This window comes from Ipomoea triloba, chromosome 6, assembly GCF_003576645.1.
Source record: "Ipomoea triloba cultivar NCNSP0323 chromosome 6, ASM357664v1".
Classification (NCBI taxonomy): Eukaryota; Viridiplantae; Streptophyta; class Magnoliopsida; order Solanales; family Convolvulaceae; genus Ipomoea; species Ipomoea triloba.
Window position 1 is genome coordinate 19,789,959 of NC_044921.1, and position 17,453 is coordinate 19,807,411.

The window sequence follows — 17,453 nt, forward strand, 5'->3', positions numbered from 1 at the left end:
GCATGCATATGTTGACATAGTTGTCCACAAAGAGAGCTCACTTGCTACTTGAGCTACCCCATTAGGTTATTTATATTGTATTGTGCAATTATATTAAAATGTACCATACATCAAGTGATTGAGTTTGATTATATTTCCTTATTTTTACTAGGATTTGTACATGTCTCCTATATATACTTGCATTAGGATTTGTACAGCCTATTTGTATATTTATACATTATGACAATTATATTCAAATCTTTAAAACTTAGTGAGAAAAATTCAAACTTTTGTGTTTTGTAAGAATTATACTCAATTATAGTATCTAACTCTAAAATAATTCAATGTTCTTGATTTATGTATTTTTGGTAGTTATAATATTTGAACATGCGTTTATATATGTAAAAAAAAAAATTAATACTTTAATTTTGAATTTTTAGTTGTATAAGTGGACTTTTTTTATATACATTATGTCATAAGGTGTTATGTTGATGTGTCACCATTAATGTCGTTAGAAATGGAAGTCAAAAGAGAGCGATGATGGCAAAAAAAAAAAAGAGAGGATTCGGGATGTGTAACCCGACTTTGAAACTGATACCATATTATGTAGAAAGAGATTTTCTTTATATTGTATTGTGCAATCGTATTAAAAATGTACCATATATCAAGTGATGGCAATTTATATCGTGGATCAGCATTGTGTACCCCGTACCAAAATGTTAGGAGATGAGTTCTGTGTATTCTAGGCAATCGTTCTGTGTATTCTAGGCAATCATTTTATGTATTATAGGCAACCGTTCTGTGTATTCATGTTAGTAACACAAGGTGTGATGTGTTTGTGCATTCGAATGTTTAGGAGGATGAGTTATGTGTATTTTGTGTCAATATTCTATGTATTCTAGGCAACCGTTCTGTGTATTCATGTTATTAACACAGGTTGTAATGTGTTTGTGCATTCGAATGTTAGGAAGATGAGTTCTGTGTATTTTGTGTCAATATTCTGTGTATTCTAGGCAAACGTCCTGTGTATTCTAGGCAACCGTTCTGTGTATTCATGTTAGTAACATTCGAATGTTAGGAGGATGAGTTTTGTGTATTTTGTGTCAATATTCTGTGTATTCTAGGCAAACGTTCTGTGTATTCATGTTAGTAACACATGTTGTGATGTGTTTGTGCATTCGAATGTTAGAATACACAGAGTATAAGCCCAAGTATTATCTCTTATGTTCCATGTTTTTCAAATTTCACAATGTTGTTTAAATATTTACCTTTTGTCGTGTGTGTTTTTGTGATCTGATAGACTTATGTGTGTTTTTTGTTCTTGCTTCTTCGTCACTATTTTTGTTGTTGTTCAAATTATAGTTATATTTTAATTTTTAAAAAAAAAAACAATAAAATCTGTAACAATACGGCTCGTTTCGTACAAGGGTCCACGGTATAACGATCCATCAAGTGATTGAGTTTGATTGTATTTCTTTATTTTTACTAGGATTTGTACCTGTCTCCTATATATACCTGCATTAGGATTTGTACAGCCTATTTATATATTTATACATTGTGACAATTATATTCAAATCTTTAAAACTTAGTGAGAAAATTTTAAAACTTTTTGTGTTTTGTAAGAATTATACTCAATTATAGTATCTTACTCTAAAATAATTCAATTCTTGATTTATCTATTTTTGGTGGTTATAATATTTGAACATGCTTTTATATATGTAAAAAAAAAAAAAAAAGTAATACTTTAATTTTGAATTTTTAGTTGTATAAGTAGACTTTTTTGATACATATGTTCTTTAAAAATTAATGTCATGTTGTAATTTATAAATAATTTTTGGGCAAACTAAATAAAATGGGTTAATTTATCTTAAATTCAAAATTATAAATGTTACAAAATATAAAGATATAAATTTCTCGATTTTAAAAGGTATTAATATAATTGTTATACATGATTCAATATAATTATCATAAAATACAAAAGTTTCGATTTTTTTATTAAGTTTTAAAAGTTTAGATTAAAATTGCCGTAAGACATAAGAGTTGAGTTTTTTAGAATTTACGTAAGCGTCAAAACGCTATGTGTTAATCTAATCAACCATTACCTTTGTGATAATCTACTAAATAAATAACGTTAGGATTTAAACACATTATTTTATCAATTTAAAGTACTCTATTAAATTTTTTTCATTTAAGAAACATAATTGTATTATTCGAATTTGACTATATTTTCTTCGTCCGATTTCTGACCTTCCATGCATGCGCATGCTTCTTCGCTGGCGGGCGCATAGATGTGGACGTAGCTAGCTTTCAAAGAGTTAATGCGAGCCGGCGAGCATTCTAGAGGTATTGAATGGAACGAAGAAAATAACACACAAATTTTCAAAAAAATTGAAAAACATTTATTATTATTACTCCTATCCCATTTTACATTTTTTTTAGAATAAAAACTTAATTCATTAAATCATCAGCAATACAATCTCCGAGAAAAAGAGGAGGGGTATCCAACCACGACCTCTCTAGCAACAATGTGAGCGGCACGATTCGCAAATCGCTTAACAAAACGAAATTGAACATCAATAATGGACGATACTAATTCTTTAATATCACTAATAATTAAACCAAAAGCAGAATCAAAATCAGAACTATAAATTGTGTTAAAAACATCCCATTTTACATTTGTACTTATCATGTTTACTAGTCAAACAAACTCTTTATACTTTACTCTCTTTTTTTTTTAGTATTTTTAATTATTTTTAAATTTAACTTTTTGTGTTTTATAGTACTTTTAATGTAATTTCTAAATATATAAATTAAATTTGATATACCAATATTAAACTCAATATTATGAAAAATCGAATTCAAAATAACTTCAGTCTCGTTAATCTTGAACTATACATATAAAACGAAACAAATGAAATATTATTTTTCCTATAAAAATGGAACTCCTCCCTACCCTTACCACCACAGCACACCTATGACCTACCTATCTAACAATTATATTTTTTTTTCATACAAAAGAAAGAACTTATTAAATTAAATATCTAGGCCATTTAGAGCCAATAAGGTTAGACAAAAACTTGTGTAAGACCGTCTCATCATGGGATGGGACGGGACGGATCGGGTCTGGTCAAGATGCAAATATAACACTTATATGCACAAATGTCATACTTATATGCTCAAATGTAATACTAATCAGGAATAAAATTTTTGTTACTTATAAGGGTAAATATAATACTTTTAAGGAAAAATACAATACTTTTACATTTCAATTTAAAAGTATTACATTTTTCCACAAAAGTATTATATTTGCCCTTATAAGTAAGGGGCAATTGTCAACATTACTTATTATGAAAAATGTATTACTTTTTCTCTAATAAGTAACAAAAATTGTATTCTTGATTAGTGTTATATTTGAACATATAAGTATGACATTTGCATGGTGCCTTGACCCGACCCGACCCGTCTCACGAATAAGGATCAGTGAGACGGTCTCACACAAATGTTCATAAAGAGATGCAATTATAAACCATTTAGAAGAACATCACAAAAAAAAAAAAAAATGAAGGTTAGTGAGCATAGAATGATGTAATCTAAATAGAAAATATTCAATGAAAACTTGAAAACATAAAATAGAGAACAAAAAACTGAACATGACATAATTTCAACCTAATTTTAATTTTTTTCTGGCATGTTTACTTCAATTTCTCATTTTCTATTTTATGTTTTCAACTTTAAATTTGCTATTTGGTCAAAATCTTTGATTGCTGAGCATCCAGAAAACTCAAAATTTCCACATTACTTTTCTTTTTCCATCCTCTACAAGATTTGAAAACATCAAGCACAAAACCTGTGAAAACAGAAAATGAAATCAATGGAAGAGCTCAAGCTCTACTTCTTTTGCTCCACTTTACTATCTCTGTTAACATTTTGCACCTCAGTAGACACCATAACTACAGATCACCCCATCACAGATGGCACTACCATAGTTTCAGCAGGTGGAATTTTTGAACTTGGATTTTTCAGCCCAGGAAACTCCAAGAATCGATATGTTGGCATTTGGTACAGCAAGATACCAACCAAGGATGCAGTATGGGTTGCTAACAGACAAACTCCACTAAACAACACTTCTGGCAAGCTAATGATCAAAGACAATGGAATCCTAGTACTCCTAGATGGTAGCAACGAAGAAATCTGGTCATCAAATTCATCAAAATCATTGAAAAATCCAGTGGCTAGGCTTTCAGATACTGGAAATCTTGTTGTGGCAGAGATAAATGAGCATAATTCAGAAAACTCTGCCTGGCAGAGTTTCGATTATCCAGGTAATACTTTGCTACCGGGCATGAAGGTAGGCAAGAACTTAGCCACCGGTCATGCCTGGAGCCTGACCTCATGGAAGAGCCCCGATGATCCTGCTCTAGGTGAATACACAGATATGCTGGACGTAAATGGATTCCCTCAATTTATTGTGTTCAAAGGGGCAAACAAATCTGTTATTACTAGGTATGGACCATGGAACGGACAGATCATTACTGGTTCACCTTACAATAAAAACAACTCCATTTTTACGATTGAAATTTTTATGGATGAGACAGAGATATACTACAAATACGAGCTTAAAGATCATTCAGTTCCTACCAGGTCTGTATTAACTCCATTTGGAGCGAATCAGCGCTTAATATGGATTGAACGAAGTCAAAGCTGGTCTGTTTTCTTGACAGGACAGACAGATAACTGTGGTCATTATGCACTTTGTGGTGCTTTTGGTAAGTGCAATATCAACAACTCCCCTCCCTGTGACTGTCTTAAAGGATTTATCCCAAAATACCCAAAAGAATGGGATGCAGCAGATTGGTCAAACGGGTGTACCCGGAAGACTCAATTGGAATGTGGAGATGGAGACAGATTTTTGAAATACACAGGCATTAAATTGCCAGACACTCGCCAATCCTGGTTCAATGGTAGCATAAGCCTCGAGGAATGTAAGAGATTATGCTTGAAAAGCTGCAATTGTTCAGCCTACTCTAATTTAGATGTCAGAAATGGTGGAAGTGGATGTTTGCTCTGGTTTGGAGACCTCAAAGATATTAGGGAGTTCAATGAAATTGACCAATATCTGTACGTGAGGGTAGCTGCATCAGATTATGGTAAGACTATTTCACTGTGGTACTAAATTTAATTTCTACTCTACTGTAAAATTCTTGGTAATATAGCACTAGCACAGAGCATGTTAAACCAGCTGTGTATTGATTGCATAGAAGGCACTACATTTTAAGTTCCCTCACTGAGCATGAAATAAATTTATGACAGATATCCATCAAAGCAGGGAGAAGAAACATGAGGTGATGGAGATAGTCATACCAACAATTTCAGGCATACTTATTCTAAGCTTTTTGGTTTGGTTAGCATTACATAGAAAGAAAAGAGGTAAGATTTGTCACTCCCTTTCAGTATGTGATTATTTTCAGGCATTGCTACAAGCCTGAAGCAAATTTGGCTTAACTACCTATTTCTAATTCTTGAAATGAAATGACTTTACTACGATGTTAAGAGAAAATCGTCTTTTAAAATTATGATTTCTAAAAAAAAATTCCAATTCCTGTTTTACAGGAGCTAAAATTGATAAAGACCTTGACTTGCCATTGTTTTCTTTGGAAAGTGTTATTTCTGCAACAAACAACTTCTCTTCTGCTAATCTTATTGGAGAGGGTGGATTTGGACCGGTTTACAAGGTACATACTGAACTTGCACAAAACTACGGCTCATTAGTCATTGTGAGAAATCAAAGAATATTACACAATACACATATATGCTTGAGTAAAAGTGTAAAACTATTGCAGGGTATGCTATTAACTGGCACACAAGTAGCAGTTAAGAAACTTTCAGAAAATTCAGACCAAGGTGCTCAAGAGTGGAAGAATGAAGTGATTACAATTGCCAAACTTCAACATAGAAACCTCGTAACACTTCTAGGTTGCTGTGTTGACGGAGGACAAAGGATGCTAATATATGAATTTATGCCAAACAATAGCTTGGACTACTTCATATTTGGTTTGGTTTTCTTGATTCATAACTTGAAAGACCAATATCAAGAAAAATTAGCTGTTTATAAAAATATTTTATTATTGTTACTTTGCTTATAGACACCAAATCTGTCAACTGAACTGAACCAACAATAATATGTATGCAGAAGAGTGTAAAAAAAGAATACTTACATGGCAGAAGCGCTTTGAAATTGCTGTGGGAATATCACGTGGACTGCTTTATCTACACCAGGATTCCAGATTCAAAATAATACACAGAGATCTGAAGGCAAGCAACATATTACTAGATGCAGAATTGAATCCCAAGATTTCTGACTTTGGACTTGCTAGAATTGTAGGGGAAGATGATGCTATAGCAAAAACAAAGCGAGTAGTCGGGACATAGTAAGTTTTATCAACATCAAAACATTAAGTCATTGCACTAATAAATACAAAGTTTTATCAGCATCAAAACATTAATTCATTGCACTAACAAATTAGTATCCTAACTTGGAGCTAATGTTTGGATGCAGTGGTTACATGTCACCCGAGTACGCTGTTAATGGCAACTTTTCGGTAAAATCTGATGTTTTTAGTCTTGGAGTGATTTTACTAGAACTCATTAGTGGAAGAAAGAACAGGACATTTCGTCATTTAGACCATCACCATAATCTTTTAGGCCATGTAAGAATATGACTTTCAACATCATATTTACTAACCAGTTAAATCAGATGAGTAATTAGTTTGGTTGTATTGTAGGCATGGCTATTGTGGGATGGTGGTGAACCCCTAAAACTAATGGATAATTTTCTGACAGAAACTCATGTGAAATCTCAAGTACTAAGATGTATTCATGTAGCTCTTCTTTGTGTTTCAAAACTACCAGAAGACAGACCAACAATAGCATCAGTAGTTTTCATGTTGGAGAACGAGGAAGTTGTTTTACCCAATCCTAAAGAGCCTGGCTTCTTCATAGAAAGAAATTTGACTGAAGCATCTTCTACAAATGGGGGAATATGCAGCTTTGAAATTGCAAACATGACATTTAGCACTCTTGAAGCTAGATGAAAACAACATAACTTCTTAGGGGCTACATAACCAAGATGGACATTGGGATTAGAATTAATATTGTATCTCTCTACATATGACATGGTATCTTTGACCAATATAGTGCAATTTGTTTAAATCTGTCTCTATTCTCACCCCCTGTACCCCTCTATTGCTTCCAACTTAATCACTCCAACAGTCCCACTCCTAAATTACTCCCACCCTATGGAATGGACACTTGTAAAATGTTATTTTTTCAACTATAGTATTTAAATGATTTTTCAAATCAAACTTGAGATTTCTCCTTATGTCATCATTCAAACAAAACAATATTAGAGATCTAGTTTAAGGGTGTAAACATTTATTTATGTTGTGCACCTATATAATTTGCCATGCATTATGCATAACGAATTTCTTTCTGTAATCTGTGGCATAACTACCTATTCCTAATTCGTGAAATGGCTTTCCTACGGTATTAAGAAAAAATCATCTTTTAAACGTATGAATTCTAAATTTTTATTTTCAACTCCTGTTTTATCGTTGTTTTCCTTGGAAAGTGTTAAATCCGCAACGAAATCTCTTCTGCTAATCTTATAGGAGAGAGTGGATTTGGACCTATTTACTAGGTACCGGACTTGCACAAAACTGTGGCTCATTAGCCTTTGTGAGAAATCAAAGATTATTACACATGCATATGCTATTAAATGGCACACAAGTAGCAATTAAGAAGCTCTCAGAAAATTCAGGCCAAGGTACTAAAGAGTGGGGGAATAAAGTGATCACAATTGCCAAACTTCATAGAAACCTTGTTACACTTCTAGGTTGTTGTGCCAACAAAGGACAAAGGATGCTAATATATGAATATGTGCCAAGCAATAGCTTGGACTACTTAATATTTCGTTTGATTTTCTTGATTCATAACTTGAAAGACCAGTATCAAGACAAATTAGCTATTTCATAAAAATATTTTATTATTCTTGCTTTGCCAAATCAGTCAACTGAACTGAATCAACAATAATAATATGCATGCAGAGGAGTAGAAAAAGAATACTTACATGGCAGAAGCGCTTTGAAATTGATGTGGGAACATCACATGGATGCTTTACCTACATGAAGATTCCATATTCAAAATTCAAAATAATAGATAAAGATCTAAAGGGAAGCAACATATTACTAGATGCGGGATGAAATCTCAGAATTGTGAGAAGACAAAAACAAAGCAAGTAATCGGTACATAGTAAGTTTTATAAGGCATCAAAACATTAATGCATTTTGCACTAACAAATTAGAAACTTAATTTGGAGCTGATGTTTGCCAGGTAAGAATATATGATTTTCAACATCATATTTTACTAACCGATTCAATCAAATGAGTAATTAGTTCGGTTATATTGTAGCTTGGCTATTATGGAATGGTGGCGAACCTCCAAAATTCTGACAAAAACTCATGTGAAATCTCAAGTACTAAGATGTATTCATGTAACTCTTCTTAGTGTTTCAACCAGAAGACAGACCAACAATGGCATTAGTAGTTTTCATGTTAGAGAATGAGGAAGTTGATTTACCTAATCCAAAAGAGCCTGGCTTCTTCATAGAAAGAAATTTGGCTGACATCTTCTACAAATTAGGAATTATGCAGCTTTGAAATTGCTAACATGACATTTAGCACTCTTGAAAATGAGGAAGTTGATTTACCTAATCCAAAAGAACCTGGCTTCTTCATAGAAAGAAATTTGGCTGACATCTTCGACAAATTAGGAATTATGCAGCTTTGAAATTGCTAGCATGACATTTAGCACCCTTGAAGCTTAGATGAAAACAAGCTAACTTCTTAGGTGGGTACATTATTGTCTCTCTACATATGACATGGTATCTTCACCCAATATAGTACAATTTGTTTCAATTTGTCTCTATTCTCATCCCATGTCGCCCTATAGTGGAATGGACACTTTGATGTAAAATGTTGATTTTTTCAACTACAATATTTAAATGATTTTTCAAACCAAACTTAAGATTTCTCCTTATGTCATCATTCAAACAAAACAATATTAGAGATCTAGTTTAAGAGTGTAAATACCTATGCATTTATGTTGTGCACCGATATACTTTGTCATGCATTATGCATAACCAATTTCCTTCTCTAATCTGTGGTTCTCAATCTACATGGTTGATCCGAAGCTCTCTCTTTGCCATCAATTCGTCTAGCTCTACTCTCCACTTCATCCCTAGTTGAAGTGGAGATATATATTGTCCCTAAGCAGCCCTATTTAAACTAAGCACAAAAGGGTAACAAACACTCAATTTTAAGAAGGCAATTGAGTAAAAACAAAAACAAAAAACAAAAAGGACAATAGTTCTTGCAAACCAATTAGGGCATAACACATACATTTGCAGTTTTCAAGATTATAAATCCATAGTTTGTTGGTTTCATTTATAACACAAACCAATTAAGGGTTTGTGTTATAGATACCATGCATCAATATTTTCTTTGAATACCATATTCGCAGTGATTACACTATGACCAGAGCTACTCCACATCATTCATAAATTTCAACCATCATATACCATGAAGCACATTTCTAGATGGCCAATTAAAATGTACAAAGACTATACAAAAAAAAATTGCTAAAAGTACCTCAAAAAGGAATTTGAGAAATATAAGTACAAAACTGAAAAATAAATTATGCAAATACACAACAAAACTAAAAATAGGTAAAAGAATAATGAACAAAGGTAAAAGAACTCAAAAATGTAAGAAAAACAAGATTAAAAATGCAAATATTTTCCAAAAATTTAACTCTGAAACGAATTAAAAAAATGAACACTTGAAAACTTGAAGAAAACATAAAAATAACTCAAAAAGATCAGAAATATAAATACCTAATTATAAAATGAGAAAATACACAACAAAACAATAAAAAGATACAGTAGATATTATCAAAGAGAATTTTTAAAAACAAGGAAGAATACTTAAAATCTGGAAATTATTTTGAGAACTAAAAAATACATGAAACACTAAAAATCATTTTTAAAATTAAAAAGAACAATAACAAGCTGAAAATCATTCAAAAACTAAAAAGATCACACGAAAATGCTGTTCAAAAACTAAAAGAACACTTGAAACCACTGAACATCATACACAATTCACTTTATTTACTGCAGTGTGTCAAATTATCTCAATTTAATATATCAACAACAAACGGAACAAATAATGATGAAAGAAACCCAAAGCCCCATCAAGAACAATCAATACAAATTCACCTTAAGTTACATCAAAAACAACTAAAAAGACTTAATAATAAAAGCACACAACCTCTATCAAGAAAAATCCATAACAATCCACCTTAAATTAAAGCACATTTAACAAAATACAATTCAATATATCCAAAAATGAAAAACTTCACACAAGCCCACACCAAAAAGAATCAAATAAGGATTCACCTTAAATTGAAGCGCATTGCGTACCCAATTCATCACTATATTAAAAACAAAACAAAACAAAACAAAACAAAAAAAACAAACAAACAAACAAAGGAACTCCAATAGCCACAAATAATGACTATAAATTAACAGAAACCTAGCCAGAGAGACAAAAGCCATAGAAAAGAAGATATACGATTGAATTTACAAACAGTACTTAACAGTATTTAGTGAAAGATAACCCCAACAAAACAGAATCATGAATTCAAAAAGACACTAAAAACATCAAGAGGTCCAATAATCTTTTGTCCACTCAACAGTATTTTTAAAGAGATATACAAAAAATTCACTGATCTTTGTACACAAAATTAAACCCAGAATATAGAACTTTCAATTTAAATTTCATCAATATTGCCACAGAGACAAAACCCATACACACAAAAAGATATACATTTGAATTTACACAGTATTCAGTGAAAGATAAACCCAATAAAACAGAATCATTCAAAGAAACCCATACACACAAAGATATACATTTGAATTTACACAGTATTCAGTGAAAGATAAACCCAAGAAAACAGAATCATTCAAAGAAATTCAGCGAAAGATAAACCCAAGAAAACAGAATCATTCAAAGAAACCAAACAGAATCCTGAATTCAAAGAAACCCATACCACACAAAGATATACATTATAGAACTTTCAATTTAAATTTCATCAATACTGGACAAAACCCATACACACAAAGATATACATTTGAATTTACACAGTATTCAGTGAAAGATAAACCCAAGAAAACAGAATCATTCAAAGAAACCAAACAGAATCCTGAATTCAAAGAAACCCATACACACAAAGATATACATTTGAATTTACACAGTATTCAGTGAAAGATAAACTCAAGAGAACAGAATCATCCAAAGAAATTCAGTGAAAGATAAACCCAAGAAAACAGAATCATTCAAAGAAACCAAACAGAATCCTGAATTCAAAGAAACCCATACCACAGAAAAATATACATTTGAGTTTACAAAGTATTTAGTGAAAGATAAGCGCAAGAAAACAGAATCCTTAATCCAAAAAGACCCACTAAAAATATTAAGAGGCAGAGATCCACAAGAAAATCACCGATCCATGTATTATATAAAATTATAAACAACCCAGAATTTTCTTTAAGAAAATAAAAAGGGGAGGGGGAAGGCAATAATGCCGTGAACTCAAAAAATAAAAAGAGAAAGGGAGTGAGGGCACCTCAAAGTTGCTTTCGGAGAAGGCTGGCTTGGGTAGAGCAGATGAGATTTTAGACAGAGAGAGCGTGAAAGAAAATAATTACCCATCGTCGTCGTCGTAGGGGAGGAACCGAAGACAGTATCTAAATAAAAATTAGAGTGTTAAATGGTCCTCTGACTATTGGGGTACTTCTTTTAGTTTTCGACTTTCAATTCGATCACAAATGGTCATCTGACTTTCATTTTTGACTACAAATAGTCCTCTGTTAAAATTTCTGTTAAATAGGTGTTAAATCTATGGGTAATATCTTCAAATTGATTAATATTATTATGATTAATTCTTTTTCAGAATTATATGACAACATAATTAATTTCAAACATTAATAAACATTAAGTTAATAAATATAAAAATAAGTTAATAAATATAAAAATAAAATGGACGTGAGAACTTATATAAATGAACAAATTAAATAAAAGTCCATGATTAATGTTCGCAATTTGTACTTGATTAATTATATTAATTCAATCCCAGCTTTTCAGTTAATGAAAAGTGAAAATTATTAATCGACCATGTATGAACAACCATGAAAATGATGAAAGCAAGATTTTTTTTAAAAATTCTTCCATTTTAGTCTGTTGGTTAAATTAAAATAGATAGCTCTAATATTAAATCATTGTCTTTTTATTTATGAGTATTTATATTTGTTTGTTTCAATTATGCTTGTTGGTGAAAAATTTTAAACATTTTTATTTTATGAACATTATATATATCAATTTGACAATAATACCCCTAGATTTAACACCTATTTAACAAAAATTTTAACAAAAGGACTATTTGTGGTCAAAAATAAAAGTCAAAAGACCATTTGTAATCAAATTAAAAGTCGAGTAGAGGACCATTTGTGGTATTAACTCTAAAAATTATTACTTTGGAGACTTGCCCTTTCGGCTAATGCTAGAGCCAATCGGGCTTGCTCCCTTCTTGCCCATCGACTGATGGGCAAGTTTTACGCTTAACTTGGAGCCTTGAGGCTCCTTTTATAGAAGCCTCAAGGCTCCCATTCCACTTTTCCCACCGATGTGGGAAAAGTGGCAAAACAAAAGGGGAGCCGCGCGGCTCCTTTTGGTTTTTTTTTTTTTTTTAATTCTTTTATTAAATAATAATTATTTTTTTTATTTTTATTTTTATTATTATGAAATATATGTATACTTTTTAAGTTATTTTACATATTAATAGTTAACTTAAACAATCAAAGACGTTGGCATAATTATGTTGAGTAAATACTATTGATAAGGTTAGATTGTATCACAAAAATAATAGAAAGTTACTATTTATTTACATCTTTTTTATAGTTATTGTTAATCTTTATAATTAATTAATTATATAATTTTTAAATTAAAATTGTATTATGAGTGACTAGAAATTCACAAATATTATTTTATTATTATTTTAATAAATAGAAAACTGTGGTGACTGGTAGAATCAGGGGCCAACAGAAAACGATAGTGACCGGCACGAGTGAGGGCAATGGGAGAACAACCCAAAAATGAAAGAATGAAACAAAAATATTATTATTCTTCTTTTTCTTTGAAACATTCATAATTATTTACAATGTAGTATTTGTCCTATACTTTTTCAAACATTTATATCCCAAAAAACACTAAGCTCCCAACAACGAGTTCGAACCTATGACTTTCAATTTGAAATGATAACGAGGATATCATGGTAGTTGGTAGAGATAAAAAATTATGTTGAGATTAACATTTGCTTAATAGAAAAATGATTATCTCTTATAGTTTTTCCATTATGTTGTCCACACAAAATATTTCCAACTTTGTTAAATCTTTTTCAAAAAGTTCCATATTTAAGTTATAACTCATCATTAATGGGACATAACAACTCAACTAGGAAAACTTGGACGAGATATGTTGAAGTCCTTCATGCACTTCATTTCCAACACTCTTCCATATTAGTACATGCATTTTAAGATGTAACACATCGGACAAATCGTTCAATTGGAATGCGATTAACAAGAAGGAATCTAATAATAAGAAAAAGCTATGAAACCATCTCATTTTAGAGAAGGAAAAAAACATAATCATTCATGTCAGCACAAGAAATATAATTATGTTGATTTTCTATCTAGCTTGAAGAATGCTGCAGAACGTCATCGTCGCAATTTCAGAGCAGCAGCTTTCCTCATTTATCGGAGATGGTGGAGTTGAGTTCGTTTCTAGGAAGAAACCTGGCTCTTTAGGTTGAGGTAAAGCAACTTTCTCGTTTTCTAACATGAAAACTACGGATGCCATTGTTGGTCTGTCTTCTGGTAATTTCGAAACACAGAGAAGAGCTACGTGAATGCACTTTAGTACTTGACATTCCACATACGATGATTCTGCCAGACAATTATCCATTATATCTAGTGGGTTGCCGTCTTTCCATAGAAGCCATGCCTACATATATATATATATATATATATATATATATAATCAAACTAGTTAGTTAATTGTGTCTTATTTAACACAGGTAGGTTAGCAAAAATCATATATACTTACATGACCAAGAAGATTGTGATGATGCTCTAAATGATGAAACGCCCTGTTCTTTCTTCCGCTAATGAGTTCTAACAAAACCACTCCGAGGCTGAAAACATCTGATTTTACTGAAAATTTGCCATCGATAGCATACTCGGGTGACATGTAACCGCTGCACCAAATTAAAAATCAGCTCCAACTAAAGTTATTGATTAGTGCAATGAGTTAATGTTTTGGTGACTGATAAAACTTACTATGTCCCGATGACTCTCTTTGTTTTTGCTAGAGCATCATCTTCTCCAACAATTCTAGCAAGGCCAAAGTCAGAAATCTTGGGATTCAATTCCGCATCCAGTAATATGTTGCTTGCCTTCAGATCTCTATGTATTATTTTGAACCGCGAGTCCTGGTGCAGATAAAGAAGTCCACGTGATATTCCCACAGCAATTTCGAAGCGCTTCTGCCATGTAAGCATTCTTTTTCTGTTGTCATCTGCATACATATTGTTGGGTCAGGTCAGTATGAGAGATTTTAGTATCCTGATCTTTCAGTGTTAGGATTCAAGAAAATCAAACCAAATATGAAATAGTCCAAGCTATTATTTGGCATAAATTCATATATTAGCATCCTTTGTCCTCCCTCTGCGCAGCAACCAAGAAGTGTGACAAGGTTTCTATGGTGAAGTTTGGCAATTGTGATCACTTCATTCTCCCACTCTTGAGCACCTTGGCCTGAATTTTCTGAAAGCTTCTTAACTGCTACTTCTGTGCCACTTATTAGCATGCCCTGCAATAGTTTTACCCACCATGTGTAATAAATATATAGTCTTTAATTTGATTTCTCGCAATGGTTAAGTACCTTGTAAACCGGTCCAAATCCACCCTCTCCGATAAGATTAGCGGAAGAGAAGTTGTTTGTTGCAGAAACAACAGTTTCCAAAGAAAACAATGGTAAATCATGGTCTTCTTTGATATGAACTTTAGCTGCTGTAAAACAGGAATTTGAAGAATATTTAGAAATCAATCAAATCATAAATCTAAAGATGAAAAGGAGTGATAAATCTGACCTCTTTTCCTTCTATGTATTATTGCACAGCAACCCAAAAAGCTGAGAATAAGTAATCCAGAAATTGCTGGTATGACTATCTTGATCACCTCATGTTTCTTATGTCCATTTTGATACAGATCTGTCAAAATTTTAATTCACCCTATTAATAGTATTCATATTGACAGATAAACTTTATCCACAGCTATAGTACCAAGAATTTTATTACACAAGATCAGAGCAGAAATTAATTTTATTTTAGTAACACAATGAAATGCTTACCAAAATCTGATGCAGCTACCCTCACATATACATATTGATCAATTTCACCATTTTCCTTAATATCAGTGAGGTCTCCAAACCAGAGTAAACATCCACTTCCACCATCTCGAACATCCAGATTAGAATAGGCCGAGCAATTGCAATTTTTCAAGCACAATCTCTTACATTCGTCGAGGCTAATGTTCCTGTCGTACCAGGAATCGCGTGTGTCAGGCAATTTTAGCCCTGTGTAAACAAAAAACCTGTCCTCATCCCCACAATCCAAAGGAGTTGTACGGGCACACCCGTTTGACCAATCCGTGGCATCCCATTGTTGAGGATATTTTGGGATAAATCCTTTGAGACAGTCACAGGGAGGGGAGTTGTTGATATTGCACTTGCCAAAAGCTCCACACATGGCATAGTGGTCACAGATATCTGCCTGTGCTGTGGAGTAAAGAAACCAGCTTTTGGTGCGTTCGATCCAAGTTAAGCGTTGAATCAGGCCAGTTGGGGTTATTACAACCCGGAAAGGAACCGAGCTATTTATAAGCTCATATCTGTAGTATATCTCTGTGTCATCCATAACATACTCAAATGTGAAGTATGGATTGATTTTAATGTATGGCACGCCTGTAAACGTCTTTCCATTCCATGGCCCGTGTCTGAAAGTTGCAGATTTGTTTGCACCTCTGAACTGGAAAATTTGAGGGAATCCATTAAGGTCCAGCATTTCAGTGTATTCACCTAAACCAGGATCATCAGGGCTCTTCCATGAGTTCAGGCTCCAAGCGTGGCCCGTGGCTAAGTTCCGGCCTACCTTCATGCCTGGTAGAAAAGTATTCCCAGGATAATCAAAACTCTGCCAGGCAGAATTTTTGGAACTATGGCCATTTCCCTCTCTCACAACAAGATTTCCAGTGTCCAAAAGCCTGGCCACTGGATTTTTCAAGGATGTTGATGAATTCGATGACCAGATTTCTTCATTGCTGCCATCTAGGAGTACTAGGATCCCATTGTCTTTGAGCATTAGCTTGCCAGAAGTGTTGTTTAGCGGAGTTTCTCGGTTAGCAACCCAGACCACATCCTTAGTTGGCATCTTGCTGTACCAAATGCCAACGTATCGGTTCTTGGATTTTCCAGGGCTGAAGAATCCAAGTTCAAAGTTGCCACCGGCTGAAACTATGGTAGTGCCATCTGTGATGGGGTGATCTGGGGTTATGGTGTCTACTGAGGTGCAAAATGTGAATAGAGATAGTAAAATGGAGCAAAAGAAGTAGAGCCTCAGCCCTTCTATTGATTCCATTTTCTGTTTACAGAGGATTTTCGCATGAAGTTTGTAAATCCTTTACAGGATAAAAAAGAAAATTGATTTAGAAACTGAGGATTGGAATGGCCTGGTGACAAAAAGGGCAACAATGTGACCTCTTTGTTTCCAGAAATGGCTCTGTATTTTAATGTCGACAAAGAAGACATGCTAACGATGTGCCTTACTAAAAAAAGAATGGGCATACCTTCATAAAGTCAATTAAAAAAAAAAAAAGAGTGGACTTTTTTTGTTTTCTGTTTCTTGGTTGGCATCATTAATTATTTAACGGCTGCTGGTACATTTAAGTAGTGATATGGTATATGATAATATACATGTGATTGTTCAAGATTGCACTCTTGGTTTCTTCCATTTTATATTTGTAAAATCCAAACATGAAATTTTCATTGGAAAAGGTGATTGAATGAATAAAGTAAAAGTGTAAAACATAATTTTCGAAACTTAACAAATTTAGTTTTAGTTTAGTATTCGTATGTAATTGTCCCTCCAAAAAAAATTTCTTTTGTTTAATTTGTCCGGTACATATCTTCAAGTAATGACTGAAAAAAAAAAAAAAAAAAAAAAAAAAAAAAAAAAAAAAAAAAAATTTT

The 17,453-nt window shown here is 32.7% G+C and overlaps 2 protein-coding genes and 1 long non-coding RNA gene across 3 annotated transcripts; 1 reads left to right on the forward strand and 2 right to left on the reverse strand.

Annotated features, from left to right (window-relative positions):
• The first annotated feature begins 3,850 nt into the window (after positions 1-3,850).
• Positions 3,851-7,070, forward strand: LOC116023624 (G-type lectin S-receptor-like serine/threonine-protein kinase At4g27290). The gene is made up of 7 exons (XM_031264627.1): positions 3,851-5,126; positions 5,290-5,406; positions 5,590-5,711; positions 5,820-6,030; positions 6,170-6,407; positions 6,536-6,686; positions 6,762-7,070. Exons 1-7 carry the CDS (start codon positions 3,851-3,853, stop codon positions 7,068-7,070), a joined length of 2,424 nt encoding a protein of 807 aa, XP_031120487.1.
• A 1,564-nt stretch (positions 7,071-8,634) lies between these two features.
• Positions 8,635-11,793, reverse strand: LOC116022656. The gene is made up of 3 exons (XR_004099255.1): positions 11,719-11,793; positions 9,126-9,320; positions 8,635-8,979 (listed from the first exon to the last, which is right to left on the reverse strand). It is a non-coding gene; the product is annotated as an uncharacterized LOC116022656 (long non-coding RNA).
• Positions 11,794-13,835: 2,042 nt separating this feature from the next.
• LOC116023625 (G-type lectin S-receptor-like serine/threonine-protein kinase At4g27290) lies at positions 13,836-16,842 on the reverse strand. The gene is made up of 7 exons (XM_031264628.1): positions 15,558-16,842; positions 15,325-15,417; positions 15,090-15,217; positions 14,807-15,017; positions 14,486-14,723; positions 14,253-14,403; positions 13,836-14,150 (listed from the first exon to the last, which is right to left on the reverse strand). Exons 1-7 carry the CDS (start codon positions 16,840-16,842, stop codon positions 13,836-13,838), a joined length of 2,421 nt encoding a protein of 806 aa, XP_031120488.1.
• Between the last annotated feature and the right edge of the window lie 611 nt (positions 16,843-17,453).